General features: G+C 45.0%; 1 protein-coding gene across 2 annotated transcripts in view; it reads right to left on the reverse strand.

Annotated features, from left to right (window-relative positions):
• Positions 1-2913: 2913 nt before the first annotated feature.
• The window catches only part of LOC149334200 (cytochrome P450 4c3-like), an 81316-nt gene continuing 65797 nt past the window's right edge, over positions 2914-18432 (reverse strand). For both annotated transcript variants that reach the window (XM_089555075.1, XM_089555074.1), the window contains 3 exons: positions 10713-10779; positions 5781-5960; positions 2914-3206 (listed from right to left, as the gene is read on the reverse strand). In XM_089555075.1, the coding sequence (XP_089411201.1) occupies positions 3049-3206; positions 5781-5960; positions 10713-10779 (405 nt within the window). In that variant the 3' untranslated portion in view covers positions 2914-3048. The remainder of the gene's footprint in view (positions 3207-5780; positions 5961-10712; positions 10780-18432) is intronic.

An 18432-nucleotide genomic window follows, 5' to 3' on the forward strand; every position in this document is an offset into this window, starting at 1 on the left:
CCCAAGTAAGCGTTGTTCGCAAGAGCCCGTAAGGCCATTTCGGGCAGGGTTCGCGGAAGGAGTGTCTTTCTTAGAAAAGAAGTTATCTTCTATGCTTTCCGCTCACATAATGGTCACACATCCTCCTACAAGCGAACCTAAACTGTGACTACAACTCTCAGCTTTCGAGATTTGGTGCTAAATTAATGAGAGCTCCTCTTTGCAACCGGTCTGTGTGCTTGAACAATACGGGCGAACGCTAGCTAAAGAAAATTCTCTGATCTGTTTTGTCTTTGAAGTTGATGTCGACATATTCACGTCCGACTGACTATACGCGACCGAAGAGTTGTCAGATGCACGAAATCGGCTCCTCAATATGCTCTCAGACAACAAAGAGTCCTGGACATGTTAATATGAAAACAAATCACCTCTCAAGCTTAAAATCAGCGCAGAAAGCGAAAGCTGCAAACGTGTAATTTGGATTAAATTTGAACAAATACCTCAGATTGCAATTGTGTTATCAAAACATTTCCTCACAAAAAAAAGAAAGTTAAGGCGCACTTATATAAACCATGTTGTGTATGCGATAGCATGCACGACGTTTTCTCACTAGTTTCCCCAGAGTTTGCGAGACGGCAGTCAGAGAACGATGATAGCGCGGAACGTGCGTTGGCTGCAAACAGTAAACTGTCGAGAGAGAGACGCGCGCAAGTCGACACGAGCCTACCATGTTCGCTCCAGTTCTACGCTGCGAACAGAGCAAACAGCGCAATGCCGTGCCACAGCTATGTTCATAAACGCAGTATTATTAACCGCAAAGTACTGACTTCTCGGCTACCTATCTGTACACTCACCGGAAGCCGTTTGACTCGACCTTTCGGGCACATCAAGAGCGTGTCTCGTCTTTCTGGTTTTATCTATCGATCCACATGCGAAGGCGAACAGTGTGCAATCGTGCGCTCTTGTATCAACAATTTCTCATCTTGCGAATCCGTTAAAAGGTAGCATATAACATCATTAACCCTTGGCTTATTCGCATCGTGTTTTTAAGTTTGAAAGCAATAAAGCTTCGATGTAAAGCACAGCTTAAAGCAATTACCAAAAATTTGACATTTTCTGCTGCGAGTGGCGGCAGTGAGGCCACGGTTTGCAGGATGGATTGCTGATGGACCAGAGCAAAGCTGAAAGTGCAGAACACAGTAGGGGTCACCTACACTGAAATGCCTCCGGGGGCGCTGTTGTGCCATTATACGCTCGATCGAGAAAACACTTTCAGACTGAATCGTTAGCTCTTTCGCCTAAAAGCTGCACACAGAGTTGGAATTGAGTCGTCAGAATAATCGTGTAGCACTTGCCCCTGGTTTCTGCAATTCAGCCTAGTTGCCCATTTCGGCTTTAGTGTAAAAAGAGAAAAGCAGCCAAGAAGCCCACTGCATGAAAACGTGTTAATTAAGCATTTTGACGACCCAGTTCCCCCTATGTACCTATTTTAATGCGAACAAGTGTGTGGTTTAGGCAGGAAATAGTTTTAGATCGAATGTATCGCGAGTCTGTACTTATGCACTCTTTCTCTGTACTCCATGAAGCAAATTAAGAAGCCTCAAGTGCGCTGATCTGTTTACATCACATTTTACGAATGAACTCAGTCCCTAAATTTCTACTTCAGATCCTCAAAGAAGTTTTTTAACGATATGGATACATGAGCACCAGACAAAAAAAATTTATATTCTTCTATAAAAAAATTGCTACTTTGCGTTTTCGGTTGAAATGTAGGAATGCCTAACGTTGCTAGAATTAAGGCGCAGCTACGAAAAAAAAAAGGGGGGGGGGGCAAGAACGAGGAGTAGAGAGGAAAAACATGGACGTAAGCTGGCTCCAGAATTTTTATTCAGCGTTGATGCATACACGACCACGTGACTCGTGCGGCCGCCAATCAGCTTCTACCTACCGTGTCACGCAGTGCTTATGAACCGGCTCTCAACGCAATACGTACCGTGTGCAGGCTGGTCAGGAATTGTTGCCGTACGCTTCCCTCTCCCTGCCATTGATTTGGTTTGGTTTATTGGGGTTTAATGTCTCAAAGCGACTCAGGCTATGAGAGACGCCGTAGTGAAGGGCTCCGGAAACTTCAACTACCTGGGGTTCTTTAACGTGAACCGACATCACACAATACAGTGGACTCTGGAATTTCACCTTCATCGAAATTCGGCCGTCGCGGCCGGGATCGAACCCGCGTTTTTCGGGTCAGCAGCTGAGCATCCTCACCACGGAGCCACCGCGGCGGCTACCTCCCCCTGCCATTACCGCTGCATTAAATACCAGCTTGTCCTCATATTATATCGTAAGTTTCGAGGTGCAGGTGAAAGAAAAGCTTCGCCTGTAAGCATTTAGGCATTGACCACGAGCGCAGTTGTTATGTGCCTCTCAGAATCTGTTGACGGGTCCTGATGTCGCGCAACAAAGTATCTGCATTTCCTTGAGGCAAGATAATAACTGACAGCCACGGTTCCTCGTCACGAAAAGCTGGCGTCGGTCAAAAAGTGGCGACGTTACAAAACTCGCGACTCTTCAAAAAGGTATGACTTCGTCAAAAGTCTGAAAAATAAATGTTACCTTGTAATAGTTTCTTCTAGTGCTTACAACTGCGCAAACTACAAAGGAATAGAGTAGGATCTTTATCGAATTTGAATAGGCTGAGACTTCAATCAAAACGAAATAGAATTGCAATGCTTTCCAATCGCTCGCATGTTCCTTAGAGAGTTCTTTCATTATCTAAACTACACCCCCTTTCAAGGTGCCTCGCGCACATGGTGCACCAGTTTTCAACCCGAAAACAAAGGAGCTGCAGTATAGCTGCAAACGATTTGCTTACGAAGCAGTAACAAGATAGTTAACAATTCAGGCCTAGTCGTGATTTCCGAACACAAAGGAGCCGAGGATAAGGTGCTATGTTTATTGTCTTCTTTCGTGCTACTCTTCCGTTCCTCCAAAACATTTCTCGAACTGATGCATCTACTAGGTCAGGAGTAAGTTCGACACGCGCTTCGAAGTGCCGCTTCCGCAGTTGCGTCACCGCGGCGTGAATTTGATCCTGAGCCCCGTGCGAGGCCGCAGGACCATTTCGGTGACGAGCGCCACCTGGTCCCGCTGGTCAAGGGACTGTACACTAAAGCGACGGAGGATGTTGGCCACCACGATCTTCTCCTCCGCCAGCGCGAACCTCTGGCCTGAAACACGGAACGACAGAAAAAATTCACAGACAATCAATGCCACTGATGCTGTAGAGCATGCGCTAGAATTAGTGACCCCACTGTGCACTCTCAGAAAAAAAGGTAGTGGAAACGTAGTAACGGCTGCTGTTACAACCTTTTTTTAACCCTTGCTACTTATGTACTCAGTTCCTACGAGCTTCTTATACCTCAAGAAAAAATTAAGTAGTAACAAGGTAGTGACTTCTGCTGTTACTACGTTTTTTGGCAGTTACTACACTTGTACTGCCTGATTATAACCCTGCTAGTATCCATTACTACCTTGATCTGGAAATGGATGTTCGGAATATGCGCATGTATGCACACTAGCATTCCTGGTGGCATTGCTACTCAATGCCCCATGTTTTTATATACTGAAAAGGGTTTCCTGAATGGCAGAAAATCTAACAATTTAGGAAATCTAGCAAATCTAGCAAATGTCCCTGCAGGTAGTTACTGTTGCTACCTGTGCAGAGGTAGTAAATGTTACTACCTTGCACTTACTACGCACAGTTCCTACATAAGTAGTCATATATGTGATGCTTGTTGCTACCCCACAATGTAGTAACCTCAACTACATTTTCTTTAGAGTGTGGGGCAGATTTGTGCGGACTACAGACTTCCGTACCGCCGATCGAAGGGGCAGAGTGTGTCAGTGGCCGCCTGCATATTGTTGCCGGTTTCAAGTGGCATCAATCAGTGGAAGAAATTGCAACCACTCGAGAGGCGGGAGGAGAGCCCTGAGTACAGGTCCGACAGCTTCAAGGAGTAATTGATAACTGAAGGCCGACGCAGTCCGACTGTGCTCCCCCGCTACCCCTCCCCTTCTATCCTAACCTCTCTCCCATTCTTTGATTAGCAGCCTTGTCATCCCTGTCCCATTCTCTGACTGGCCCCATACATACTCCTCTCCAAGTGACTCCTCCCTCCGATTTCTCTTCAGACGGTAAGTTTTTACAAAGAATTATTGCTATCGCAATGAAAAGGCCAATACCACTGGAATTGATCTTGGAGCAGTCTAGAATGTTAAACCTAAACCAAGAAAAATATCCGCCTAGTGCGTCGAGAACAATGTTCTCAGATTTTTCCCATATTTCGCAAATAGAAACAATTCTAAACAACGTACAACGTACGTAAATTTCCAATATTTGGAAATTCTTAGTTAAGGGTAAAATTAAAAAGGATGAAATCCATGTTTTTGGTACGCAGCAAAAGCACATAGCGCATGTCTTTCAAAGTGGCTCTGAAACACCTTCCAAGGAGAGCACATCAACTCTCTCAATCGCTGTGTTGCGTTGTCATGAACACCTGAGCCAAATAATACACTTCTAATCGCAGCAGGTAACCCACAATCACGCGCGAAAATTTGCAAGCCCTTCCCTACGACTTTTTCATGCTCGAACCTTCCTCTGTCACTCACACCTGTCTGCAAAATTTGACGGATGGCTAGAGGAAGTGGACAGCTGGACGGGTGGCGCCGCCTCTCGGCGCTTCCCTCGTCGCCGGAATGGACCGGCGCCAGACGGCGCATTGGAGTCCGCAGTATGTCGTTGGTTTGTGTCTAGTTTACTTCGGTGCTATTAGTTTATGTGGTGTTGTGCGTGGTTATGTCTGCTGAAACAAAGTCTAGGCAGATGTATTGTGTTGTTGGCTGCATTAACAGCTACGAAAATTCGTCTGACGCTTCTACCGATTCATTTTCTCCCCATTTTGGCACCGCATTTTGCATACCCACTCAAATACAATATATAACTTTTGCATGAAAAACGCTAACTGATTAAAATGGAAGCTGCGCTTCTTTTTCTTCCAATAAAAAATTTCATGTATCTGCACTCTAGGCTCTTAAAACCTCATGTTCTCAAGGAAGTCATAAGATGAGCAGCGAAAGTCTCAAAACTTTGCAACAAAAATTGTGATCGCTCCATTCGGGTGTGAAACTGAGGGAAACTCTTCAGAGGCTAGCAAAGGAACTCCATGCATTATTAATATGAAAGCATCACTTGTCTCACGAGTGGCGTGTACAGGACCATGACATCAGAGCGTGTCGGCAGAGTGTGTCATCAGAGCGTGTCCGCACGAACTGTCAATCATCTGTTATCAGATTAATTACTAAGTAGTTGATTAAATAAATAATTAACGCACATTAATATTATATTTGCGTAGTAAGGCCGAATGCGTAGCGCGCTTTCTAGGGTGTGTGTAGCGTTAATAGGTTAATATCCATATATGCGGGATTGGTCATTCCCTCCTTTACCTTCACCGATCCCTGGGAGTCCTCCTACCACTCCTAGCGCCGAGGTGCAAGGGTCAATCGATGCACCAGTGACCTAGTGCCGCAAGGTGCTGTCGACGGCGGGATTTTGGTTTCATAGGTAGAGTTTGCGACCCAGATTGCTCTTCTCGAGCAACCTTTCGGGAGTTACTGAGCTGACGCCAGACACAATGCAGATTATAGCACTAACCGGTATCTGAGGTGCCAGCTCTAGCTCAGGGTAAATAGCCCCACAAATGCGCTTCAGCTGAGAAAGTCAACGACTGCAGTGCACCACCTACCGATGCAGTTCCTCGGTCCAGCCGAGAAAGGTACGTAGGCGTACGGGTGGCGTCCCTTGGCGTTCTCCGGGAAGAAGCGCTCCGGGTGGAACTCCTCGGGCTTCGGGAACACCACCGGGTCCCGGTGTAGGAAGTACGTCTCTACGTTGATAATGGAGCCCTTTGGCAGTGTTGTTCCGCCTGGAAACACAAAAACAGTGACTTTGGGGGTCCTATAGCTCGAACAGAAAGTAGCAGGAAGGTAGTGCGGAAGGAATAATATATGCGGCCCTTTGTACGCCGCGACGGTAGCCATATTTGCCTCGAGAATAGATTTAAAAAGGCTGCAAGCATATCTGTACCAGGTAAGTGAAGGTAAGCATATCTGTACCAGCTTAAGCAATACTATTTGCAATTATATTTTACAGACACAGCTGTTAAACGCACATTTCCCAGCTTCCGCGTCGTCGCAGTTGTACTAGTTAGCATTGCCGGAGGCTGAAGACCTAGGGAAAGGAGGAGAAGGAATTCTGTGGAAAGAAAAGGCGAGCGCAAGAGTTCAGGATTACGCAACCGCAAAGGCGGTTTCCACGGGAACGATCAGAACGTAGGTTATAAAACATTGAGTTAGAAGGCTGCCGCTGAAAGAGAGCACAGAGAGGGCGGAAGAATGCGTAACCGGAAGATGGCTGCGCCGGCTGGTAACGCAGAAGCCACCTTTGTTATTAGCTAGTTATCTCTAGTGTACGAAATTTTAGCTTCGTTCTAGGTGCATTGCTTATGAGCGTTAGGAACCCTGTACCATTGCTCAAGGCTGCTGCACCATTAGTCGCTTGCTTGCCCGGCACGAGCTAGCTCTTTCGACCCCGGTCTCAGTGGCCGAATGTCTAGAAAGGTAAACATAACTCGCATGCACTGAGATTTCCATGTGTCTACTCTATCTTCCAGGCTGGCAAAACCGACGTGAATCAACTTCGCCGAGTCGCCTGTGGTTTGGCGTTGCTTTCAGAAACCACGGAGCATGTCGCTCAGATTTATTCAGTGCTTCAACGCTTGTTCCTCGAGGTACGGCCGACACCCCTCCCCACACCACCTGCGGCTGCGATGAATTGATGAAACAATCTGTGCGTACGTTTGTATTCTCACACAGCTTCCACCCTCGCCGTTCGATGACGTTGTACGTCACATCAGCGGTAACTCACGACATGCCACGTCCGCCGCTTAAGAACGTGGGGTGGCGCTGATGAACACTCTCAAGGTTAGGTGATTTGTAAACACAAATACCCCCTAAAGCAGAAGATTTGACAGCCGTAGCCGTAGCTCAGCGGTCGCCGTAGCGCAGCGGACGCGTAATTCGGAGGTCGTGGGTTCGGATCCCACCGGCGGCATGTGGTTATTTTTTCTTCTGCTTTTCAAATCAATTAGCTTTAAGAGATAACATATTGAGTAATATTCTAAAGAAACGACAGCACAAACTAAATAAATAAACTTTAAAAAAAATCCCCTCTGTCCCTTGGTTTCTGTGGCTGTTAGGTGGCTGTATATATATATATATATATATATATATATATATATATATATATATATATATATATATATATATATATATATATCAGCTTATTGTGCAATCAGCTTATTGTCCGTTGCCTACAAGGTATTTACTAAGGTAATTGCTAATAGAGTCAGGACAACCTTGGACTTCAGTCAACCAAATGATCAGGCAGGCTTTCGTAAAGGATACTCGACAATAGACCACATTCACACTATCAATCAGGTGACAGATAAATGCGCAGAATATAACCAACCTCTATATATAGCCTTCATTGATTACGAGAAAGCATTGGACTCAGTGGAAACCTGAGCTGTCATGGAGGCATTGCGGAATCAGGGTGTAGAAGAGTGTTATGTGAAAATATTGGAAGATATTTAAAACAATTGCACGGCTACTATAGTTCTCCATAAAGTCAGCAATAAAATTCCAATACGGAAAGGTGTTAGGCAGGGAGACACGATCTCGCCAATGCTCTTCACTGCCTGCTTACAGGTGGTATTCCGGGGACTGGAATGGGAACAGTTGGCGATAAGAGTTAATGGAGAATACCTGAGTAATTTGAGATTCGCTGATGACATTGCCTTGCTAAGCCACTCAGGACAAGAACTGCAAAGCATGATCAATCAGTTAGACAGGCAGAGCAGAACGGTGGAGCTAAGAATTAACATGCAGAAAACCAAAGTAATGTTTAACAGCCTAGCAAGGGAACAGCAGCTCGCAATTGGTAGCGAGGCGCTGGAAGTAGTAAGAGAATATGTCTACTTAGGGCAGGTAGCGACCGCAGATCCGGATCATGAGAGGGAAATAACTAGACGAATAAGAATGGGGTGGAGCGCATATGGCAGATTCTCTCAGATCATCAATGGTAGGTTACCAATACCCCTGAAGAGAAAAGTATACAGCAGCTGTATCCTACCGGTACTCACCTATGGGGCAGAAACGTGGAGGCTAACAAAGAGGGTTCAGCTTAAGTTAAGAACAACGCAGCAAGCTATGGAAAGGAACATAATAGGTGTAACGTTAAGAGATCGGAAGAGGGCGGAGTGGGTGAGGGAACAAACGCGGGTTAATGCAATCTTAGTTGAAATCAAGAAAAAGAAATGGGCTTGGGAAGGGCATGTAATGCGAAGGCAAGATAACCGCTGGTCTTTAAGGGTAACGGAGTGGATTTGAAGAGAAAGCAAACGTAGCAGGGGACGGCAGAAAGTTAGGTGGGCGGATGGGATTAAGAACTTTGCGGCGATACAGTGGTGGCAACTGACAACGGACAGGGTTAATTGGAGAGACATGGGAGAGGCCTTTGCCCTGCAGTGGGTGTAGTAAGGCTGCTGATATATATATATATATATATATATATATATATATATATATATATATATATATATATATATATATATATATATATATATATATTGTAAGCACAACATGCGACCTTCGTCTTCATCTGTACATATCCATCATCATCGCTCAAAGCACAACATGCGACCTTCGTCTTCATCTGTACATATCCATCATTATCGATCATCTTCTTCTTCGAAGGGTTGGTCGCCATACTTGCGGGTGCCATTAAAGCTCGCTCCATCCTGCGCTCTGTCTCCTGTCTCACAATATATATATATATATATATATATATATATATATATATATATATATATATATGAGAGAAGCCAACAGCGACAGAAACCAAGGGGCACAGGGGATTTTTGATTTATTTATTTTGTGGTGTTGATCAATTTATAATATTACTGAATATGTTATCGCTTAAAGCTAATTGATTAGAAAAGCAGAAGAAAAAACAACCCAATGCCGCATAAGAGGGTTCTCACACAGCTTCCACCCTCGCCGTTCGATGACGTTCTACGTCACATCAGCGTTAACTCAGGACGTGCTACGTCCGCCGCTTAAGAACGTGGGTGGCGCTGGTGAACACTCCTAAGCAAACAAGCATAAACACAAACATAAATACCCCATAAAGCAGAAGGTTTGACAGCCGTCGCCGTAGCTCAGTGGTAGAGCACCGGACGCGTAATTCGGAGGTCGTGGGTTCGGATCCCACCGGCGGCATTGGGTTGTTTTTTCTTCTGCTTTTGTAATCAATTAGCTTTAAGCGATAACATATTCAGTAATATTATAAATTGATCAACACCACAAAATAAATAAATTAAAAATCCTCTGTGCCCCTTGGTTTCTGTCGCTGTTGGCTTCTCTGATATTTATAACCAGCCCCTCATTCCCGTTTCCGTGTCTGCTGAATTGCTTAACGAGGGCCTCGGTTGCGGCAGCCTTGATGCCTTAGGAGGCATAAGAGGGTTCTCACACAGCTTCCACCCTCGCCGTTCGATGACGTTCTACGTCACATCAGCGGTAACTCAGGACGTGCTACGTCCGCCGCTTAAGAACGTGGGTGGCGCTGGTGAACACTCCTAAGCAAACATAAGCATAAACACAAACATAAATACCCCATAAAGCAGAAGGTTTGACAGCCGTCGCCGTAGCTCAGTGGTAGAGCACCGGACGCGTAATTCGGAGGTCGTGGGTTCGGATCCCACCGGCGGCATTGGGTTGTTTTTTCTTCTGCTTTTCTAATCAATTAGCTTTAAGCGATAACATATTCAGTAATATTATAAATTGATCAACACCACAAAATAAATAAATTAAAAATCCCCTGTGCCCCTTAGTTTCTGTCACTGTTGGCTTCTCTCATATTTATAACGAGCCCCTCATTCCCGTTTCCTTGTCTGCTGAATATATATATATATATATATATATATATATATATATATATATATATATATATATATATATATATATATATATATATATAAGAGAAGCCAACAGCCACAGAAACCAAGGAACACAGAAGAGATTTTATTTTACATTTATTTATTTTGTTGGATTGGTCAGTAGAGAATATTACTGAATATGTTATCGCTTAAAGATTATCCATTACAAAAGCAGAAGAAAAAACAAACACATGCCGCCGGTGGGAACGGAATCCAAAATCTCTGAGTATGTGTGTATATATATATATAGATACATATATATTTGACTCGACATTTCTATCGGTGAACAGATCTTTTTCGGAAGGGATCGGCGCACCAATCTTTCTTAAAAAAGATCGGTCCTCCGATCGAAACGTTGAGTGAAATAAATGTTTCCTCCAAAGAACCGCACATTTCGCTTATACTCTTTTAAGCAGTCCAGCACTTCATGCTGACGCAACCTGTATATATACATACACACCTCGGCATGTTTTCCTCCACACGGTGGGCAGGTGAGCAGCCTGCCACAAAGCTTGATCCGCACAAGCAGACAGACAGAAAAACAAACACACCACAGCAGGAATGGCCTCTATAATGTGAGCACACTAAAAATATGAATGGCAGAAATACGGCTCTTACCCACTGTGAAAGGTTCTTTGCAGGCTCTGCTAATGACCGGCACGGACGGGTAAATTCGCTGGCATTCCTGCGAGGAGAACGGACTCGAATGAAGAAAAACACAGGAGACGAACAAGTTCATTGGATGAGATGGACGTATTAACTGCCTGGAATAAAGCAAGATGCACGCTGAGCAGAGCAAAGGATATGGTGTGTTCGATAGTTGAATAAACGTATTAACAACGCGAAGATATGAGCAATTGCTGAGCAACGGCAGAACGCCGTTTTGAAGTCGGCAGCCAACCTGAACAGTCAAGCCACCGTCCGCCACCAGGTTGGGCGGAAGCTAGCCACCACACACGGCTTAATCACGTGCTTAAGACAGAGCCCAGACTGCTCTCTAAATGCGGCTTCGGAAATGGACAGACACAACGTGAAGTCCTTCTCAGGAGAAAACAGGCCTTAGCTGAAGGCTGCACGAAAATTCACCGTTATCTTCCCGTCGGTGTTCGCTGTAGGATAGCGGCCTCTCGCATATCCCTGTAATTAACTCTGTCCTGTGCCAGTTGCGCCACATATTATTGCGGCAACTTTCGTAATCTCCTCTGTCCACATCACTTTCTGCCGTGTACTGTCAGTGCTTTTCGGCAAGGATAGGTGGCTGCGTTGCTGAGAAAATCGAGAGTGAAACTCGCGGTGTGCCCTCATATTCCAAGACCCCCGAACCCAGTGACGGTAACGTCATGATTGTAAATCGTGTACCCAGAGCTTCCGGCCAGTCAGAGATACCGTTTCCGCGCAGGAAAGCCATTCAGAGCTTCCGGGTCGGTCGCAGCCTTCTGCGTACAACGGATACACGTGGTCTTAATGGACAAAAAATTAATGAGAGCACTTAAGACTACTTGCGTGCTCTGAAAACGAAAACATTGTTTATTTATTTCCTTTTATTTTATTTTTATTTAAACGTTTTACTATTGCTCTCTAATCACACACATACTCTTTGGCATACAGTCGGAAGGCAAATCATATACCATGTTCACCATTGTTCCCCAAGAAGCAAAGCAGTTTTGTGGCCTGCTCGCTTCGGAGACTGAAAGTCCTGGGTTGAATTCCACGCACCTCCCGAAGAAATTTCATTTTTCTTTGATACCGCTGTGACGTCCTCTGGGATTTCTCTGGCTCCTGCTGCCGGTTAACGCCAACGCAGCGTTTCGTTGCCGATGAGCCATATAATGATTTCGTACTTTTATAATATACAAGACGAAATCCGGTGCACTGACGGGCAAAACCACCCGCCCTTACCAGTTATGGCCCAAGTCACCCTACTAGGCGACACCGGCTCCAATGTCATCGGCGCTCGAATTTCTATGGAGAGGAAATTCTACACGCCCGTACTGTGTGCCATGTCAGTGCACGCTAAAGAACCCCAGGTGGTCGAAATTTCCGGACCCCTTCACTACGGCATCCCTCATAGCCTGAGCCGCTTTGGGGCGTTAAACGCCCATAAACCAAACCAAATAAAACCAAACCAATGTCATCGGCAGGTAAAGCATGCAAGTTATCCCAGGCGGGCAGCGACCAGAAAGACATCTTTCTGACCTTTATGTCCAAGGAGGCTCTGCAAGAGGCCCTCTAGCAATCAGCAGTTTCTCATAATTCAGTGCTTTCAAACGTTTAGGCCCATAACGGGAACATTATCTCAAGCAGGATCAGTTCCCGAGCTCTCTGCTTCCGTCGTGTTCCTGAAGCGGTTAATAAATTTAGGCTCAAGGAGGGTTGTCTGTCGCCGTAATGTTCCAGTTGTAGCGGGGGATCGAGCCTACTGAGGTAGGCTACGTTAGTTAGTTAGCTATATGGGGTTTTATGGCGCATCAGCAACTATGGCTATAATGAGCCAAACACAAGGTTAGATGATGTTATGTTAAGTGTATAGGGGTTACATTATAATAGAATTAAAACATTGGCTTTCTTTAGAAACTTACAAACAAGTGAGAACTCGACAAGTGTTTGATCGCCTAAAAGCAATGCGGGGTGAAATGGAATGTGTTCATTGTAAAATACCGTAAAAAAATTTATTTTAAGTTCTTCGAAATGCGAAGAAGAAATTAAAATGGGATTTACCGTGAGCTCCTCACTACAGATTTCACACACAGGTTTGTCTCTTTTTGTTAATAAGAAGCTATGGGTGAAGTGTGAGTGACCTATGCGTAAACGACATAAAGATTACTTCGATAAAACGCTCTTTTTATGGCGGCTCGATTTCCATTCTTTTAAAATGGGCTTTACAGTATGCAGCTTGTAGTTTCCTTCATTTTCCCAGGAAGCTTGCCATTTCGCTCTTAGTTTGCTACGTACTAACTTCATGTAATCCCTTGGAGGCAAATACACATGTTTTATTTCCATGGTTTTGGCTTGTGCAGCACACATGTCGGCTCTCTCATTGTCCCTAATACGAACGTGGCTGGGAACCCAGCAGAATTTTATAGCATGTTTTTGTGCAGTGACCTTTACTATATTGTGTATGATGCTCCCTATCAGTGGCTCTATGGCAATTTTAGAGTTTAATGCTGTAAGGACGCTCAGTGAATCTGTATGAATGATGCTGTTTTGATATTTTCATTTGTTATTTTCTGTACCGCAACACAAATTGCATAACACTCAGCGGTGAAAACTGTAGCACATGAGGGCAGTCATACTGCATCTTTATTTTTTCCTTGTATTACTGCGCTTCCTACATGAACATGAGTTTTTGACCCATCAGTATAAAATGCAGTATAATTTCTGTATTTTTCTCGTAGTGCTAGATATTCTTGTATTATATGGTCGTGTGGTGTACAGGTTTTCCTGAGGCGTGTTAGTGTGACGTCACACACTGTGGGGAGAGTGTACCACGGTGGTAACGCTTCGTGTCTTGGGGCAATATTTTTGATTTCATTTAGTATGTTCAGAGCTTGACATTTTTCTTTGAAGCGCAAGAGCAACGGCTTAATTGCATGGGGCTTATTGTTGAAGAGTATTCGGGATAGGCATTTCGTGACAATTGGGTAACAGAGAAGTTTGGGCTGAGAAAGGATTTTGAGGATGTATGTACAAGTTAGTGCAGTTCTTCGATCTTCTAAGGAAGGTTCATTAGTTTCCACATACAGACTTGCTATTGGGAAGTTCTGTAAGCACCGGAAGACAACCTTAAACCAAGATTGTGGGCAGGATCCAGTCGTTTTATGTAGGACGGTCTTGCTGAGCCATATACTATGGACCCATAGTCTAACTTAGAGCGAAACAGAGAACGATATATATGTAACAGGGAAGCCCTATCAGACCCCCAGCATTTTCTTGATAGTAGTTTCAGCACATTGAGGGCCTGGGAAGCTTTTTTCTTTAAGCTGTTTATATGTGGCAAGATAGTGAGTTTTTTATCGAAAGTTATCCCTAGAAATTTATGCTCTTGTTTGACAGGTAATAAGGTTTGGTTTAGATATAGTGTGGGGTCGGCCTGTAGGCCTCGTCTCAAGGAGAACAGAACCGCTACTGTTTTCTGAGGGGAAAATCTAAATCCGTTTCTAGCTGCCCAGGTAGCCAGTTTATTTATTGTTATTTGTATTTGCCGCTCACAGGTAGGTATGCTGGAAGACGTGCATGCTATTTGGAGGTCGTCTACGTAAATTGAGTACATTATGGATTTTGGGATTACTTTTCCTATGGAGTTCATTTTGATGACACATAAGGTCGTGCTGAGGATGCACCCTTGAGGTACACCAGTTTCTTGAATAAAAGTCTTGGAGAAGGTTGCGCCTAGGCGGACTGTGAACGTGCGATTGGTCAGGAGGTCGCTCAAACAGCTCAGCATCCTGCCGCGGATACCTAGGTCCGCTAGGTCATGGAGGATACCGAACCTCCACGTGGTATCGTAAGCCTTCTCCAGGTCGAAGAAGACCCCGATACAGTGTTGGTTGTGGATGAACGCTTCCCGGACTGTGTTCTCAAAACGTACAAGGTGATCGGTTGTGCAACATGTCCTTTTAAACCCGCATTGGTGTATATCTAAAAATTGCCGGGACTGAAGTATGAAGGTTAATCTGATGTTTAGAATGCTTTCGAATGGTTTTGCTATGCAGCTAGTGAGTGCTATTGGCCTGTAACTGGTGGGACTAGTTGATGCTTTGCCAGGTTTTAGGAAGGGTACTATGATTGCTTCTTTCCGCGCATGGGGGGTTTCTCCACTCATACATATTTTATTGAAACATTTTAGGAGAGCCTCTATCGCAGTCTCAGAGAGGTGAGCAAGCATGGCATAATGTATATTGTCTGGGCCTGGTGCTGTCTTTTTGCTGATTGCAGTCTTCATGTATGCATGTTCTGAAGGGAAGTTTTTGTTTTTTCTACTATTGTTTTGTGCTTTTGAAATGTGTGTGTGTGTGTAGTTGGATGAGCTTGAAACTGTGGAAAAATGCTCACCCAATATGTTGGCCTGCTTTTCTAATGTTGTTTGAGTACCGGGTGTTGTTAGCATTGGAAATGTAAAAGGAGTAAAATTTCCTGTGAATTTCCGCACCTGCTCCCACATATTATTTGACGATATTGAGCTTTTTATCGAGGATATGTACTATTGCCATGATGCCCTTTCTGCGTTGCGTCTAATGTATCGTGCTTTGGCTCTAGCCCTTTTGAAAGTGAGCAAGTTTGCTGCAGTGGGATATCTGCGAAGGTTGCCCCAAGCCTTGTTTTGCTACTTTTTAGCCAATGTGCATTCATTTGACCAACAAACTTTATGTGTTTTTCGTGAAATTTCAGATGTTTGTGGGATTGCTTCTATTGCTGCAGATATTAAGCATGTCAAAAATATTTCATTTATTTCTTCTATTGTAAGGGTTTCGGGATATTATTTTTCCAGTGTGGCCCTCGTTCTGAAAAGTGCCGAATCGGCGAGGTGGATTTTCCATCGCCGTGGCTTCGTACGGAGGATGAATGTAGCTGATGTTAGTTTTAAAACCGTAGGTAAGTGATCGCTTCCCCGGGGGTCATCTAAAACATCCCAAATAAAATCATTAAAAACCGATGAAGATCCAAACGCTAAATCGAGGCAGGTCATTTTTCCAGAGCTGGGGCAGCAGTATGTGGCTTTTCCTGGGTTCATTAAACATATGCTATTTGAAAGAATAAAATCCTCGAGGAGCTGACCCCTGGAATCAGTAAGGTTTTTTGACGGGCTAGTTTGTACATATTCATATTTAAAAGGCTGTGCGCTAAAAAGACGTTCAGAGGAAGTTGAAAGTTGCGCTTCTTTCCTGTCGTCTCCTTTTTCCTGTGAACGTCTCTTTAGCGCATAGCCTTTTAAACTCGAATCAGTATGCTCACTTCCCCAGAATGAATAGTGTGCGTTAAAATCCCCCATTATCACACATGGCTCAGGCAACTGTTCGAAAAGTTCTTCTAGGTCATGCATGGTAATTGTGTTGTGTGGTGGTATGTACACAGAGTATATTGTTATTGTTTTATGGCTAATGATGTTCACTGCGACCGCTTCTAAGTTTGTCTTTAATGATACCTCTCTTGCAGGGACATCGCTTTGCGTAATGATAGCGACGCCTCCCGAGAGTCGGCTAGCTTGCGCTCGGTCTTTCCGGAAAATATTATATCTTTTTAGGATGTTTGTGTGCTGTGGCCCAAGGTTCGTTTCCTGCAGGCACACAGCTGTAGGTGCCATTGTTTTCAGCATATCAGTTATGTCTGTGTAGTTTCTGTGTAGATCTCTACAGTTCCATTGTATTAGATATGCCATTGTGATAAGCTGGGGATTGGGGAAAGTTACTTATTTTCAGGAGCAGCGATTCGTGGTTTCCCTTTTTTCTCTAGGGAGTCTCGCCACCGCTGCAGCGGTGGCGAACCAGGAGTTGAATCAATCGCCACTTACGTGGCGCCGGATTTCCGCGGAGACGCCGCGGATGTGTGAGTTTTAGATATCGCCGGACTTTCGCTGACATCCATATCCTCCACGGTAGACGTGGAGGATGCTTCTTGGTTGCGATGGCCCGTGGCCTTCGCATTCATCTTTTTTGTTGGCAATGCTGAACCAGGCCCTGTTACAGCGGCAGAGTCTCTTGGACCAGCAGTTGCTTTTTTAGAAGGGTGGGGCGACAGGTCCAGTTCAGCTGAGCTGTTCTAGGTGTCTGTCGCCGAGGATGCCGCTGCTGAAAGTGGGGCCTGAGGGCCTCCGGCGAGGATCGCGTGGTCTTCTCCGCGAAATTTTCAGCCCTGTGAACTGTTCCACCGACTTCTGTGGTGGGGACTTGGGTGTCGACACCAGGTACTTCGGATCGACGTGTGTGCCGACAGAAACCGAAGGCGGCGGCGGTCCCCGCGTCACCGCTTCGGAGTATGTCCCTTTCTGTTGGAAATAGAGACGTTTTTTTGCCTCAAGGTAGGACAGGTTTTCAGTCGTCTTCAAAGTTATAATTTGTTTTTCTGTTTTCCAGACTGGGCACGACCTGGAGTACGCGCCATGTGCGCCGTTGCAGTTGATGCATTTCGGTGTGCACTCGCATCTTTCCTCGGTATGTGCGTCTTCTGCGCATGTGACACAAGTGGGTTTACCCCGGCAAGCCTACATGCTGTGTACAAAGCGCTGGCACTTGAAACACCGTCGCGGATTCGGTATGTATGGGCGGAATTTACAATGGATGTATGCGGCGTGGATGGAATCAGGCAGAGTTGTGCTATTGAAAGTTAGGACAATGTGTTTTGTCTTGATTTCAGCATTGTTTCTCCAGATGGTTATTCGTCGGGCTGCTATTACTAATTGTTCTGCTAGTTCTTCTTCCATTTCAGCATCAGTACTCTGCAGGAGTTCACATTCGGATATGACGCCCTTTGAGTGGTTCAGGGTGCAGTGCGGGGTTACCTGCACACTCATTTGACCAAGATTTTGTAATGACATCAGTTTGGTGCTCTGTTCTTTTGTGTCTATTTCTACAAGGAGATCTCCGGTTCGCTGCTTTTTTGCTTTGTAGTTTCTTCCTATACAGCTCTTTAGAGTGTTGGCGATCACAAATGCGGACAAGTTTTCTACAGGTTCATCTGTATTTGAGTGAACCATGAAAACTGCGGAAACGTTTCTGGTTTCTGTGGCATCAATTTTTTCACATCGCTGCGACCCCTTTTTGGGGGGCCGATCAGATTTTTTTGAAGATTTATCTACATGGCATGTACTGGCTAAGGGTTCCTAATACTTTGTCGCCTCTGATTCACCCTTATACACAGAGGAAGGTCCCGGGACTCCCCGCCTGGTAGACGGACGAGGAGCTCATCGGCCGAGGATTGACCACTTCCTCGACCGCCACCGTTCATGGTTTCTCCCCTCCACCTCTCAACCTATCGCCACGGTACGGACGACAGCTTCGGTATGAGGGCTAAGGGTCCGTGGTTGCGCCAAGCACCAACACCTCACTACACAAGGTTGAGGTAGCCTACGCCCGACGCAACTTTCCCAATACACCCAGTTCAGCACGTGCGGAGTACCTATGATGGCGGGCCACTTAGGTAGCGCACCAGCGTCAAGATGCTTTCACGTGCGTCGAGTGATGCTCCAGTTAGGTGAAGCTCCAGATGTGTGCGTTTGGAATTTTTTAGGTTAATTTCTGTTTAATCCCTCATTTATGTTCGCATTATTTAATAAATCATTTTATGTGTTAGGGCTCTTTGACGCTCATTTCGTCAACTGAAAATCATTTTATGCGCTGTGAAA

The sequence above is a fragment of the Amblyomma mixtum genome, chromosome 8 (genome assembly GCF_055824585.1).
Source record: "Amblyomma mixtum isolate Tamu chromosome 8, ASM5582458v1, whole genome shotgun sequence".
NCBI classification, from domain to species: domain Eukaryota; kingdom Metazoa; phylum Arthropoda; class Arachnida; order Ixodida; family Ixodidae; genus Amblyomma; species Amblyomma mixtum.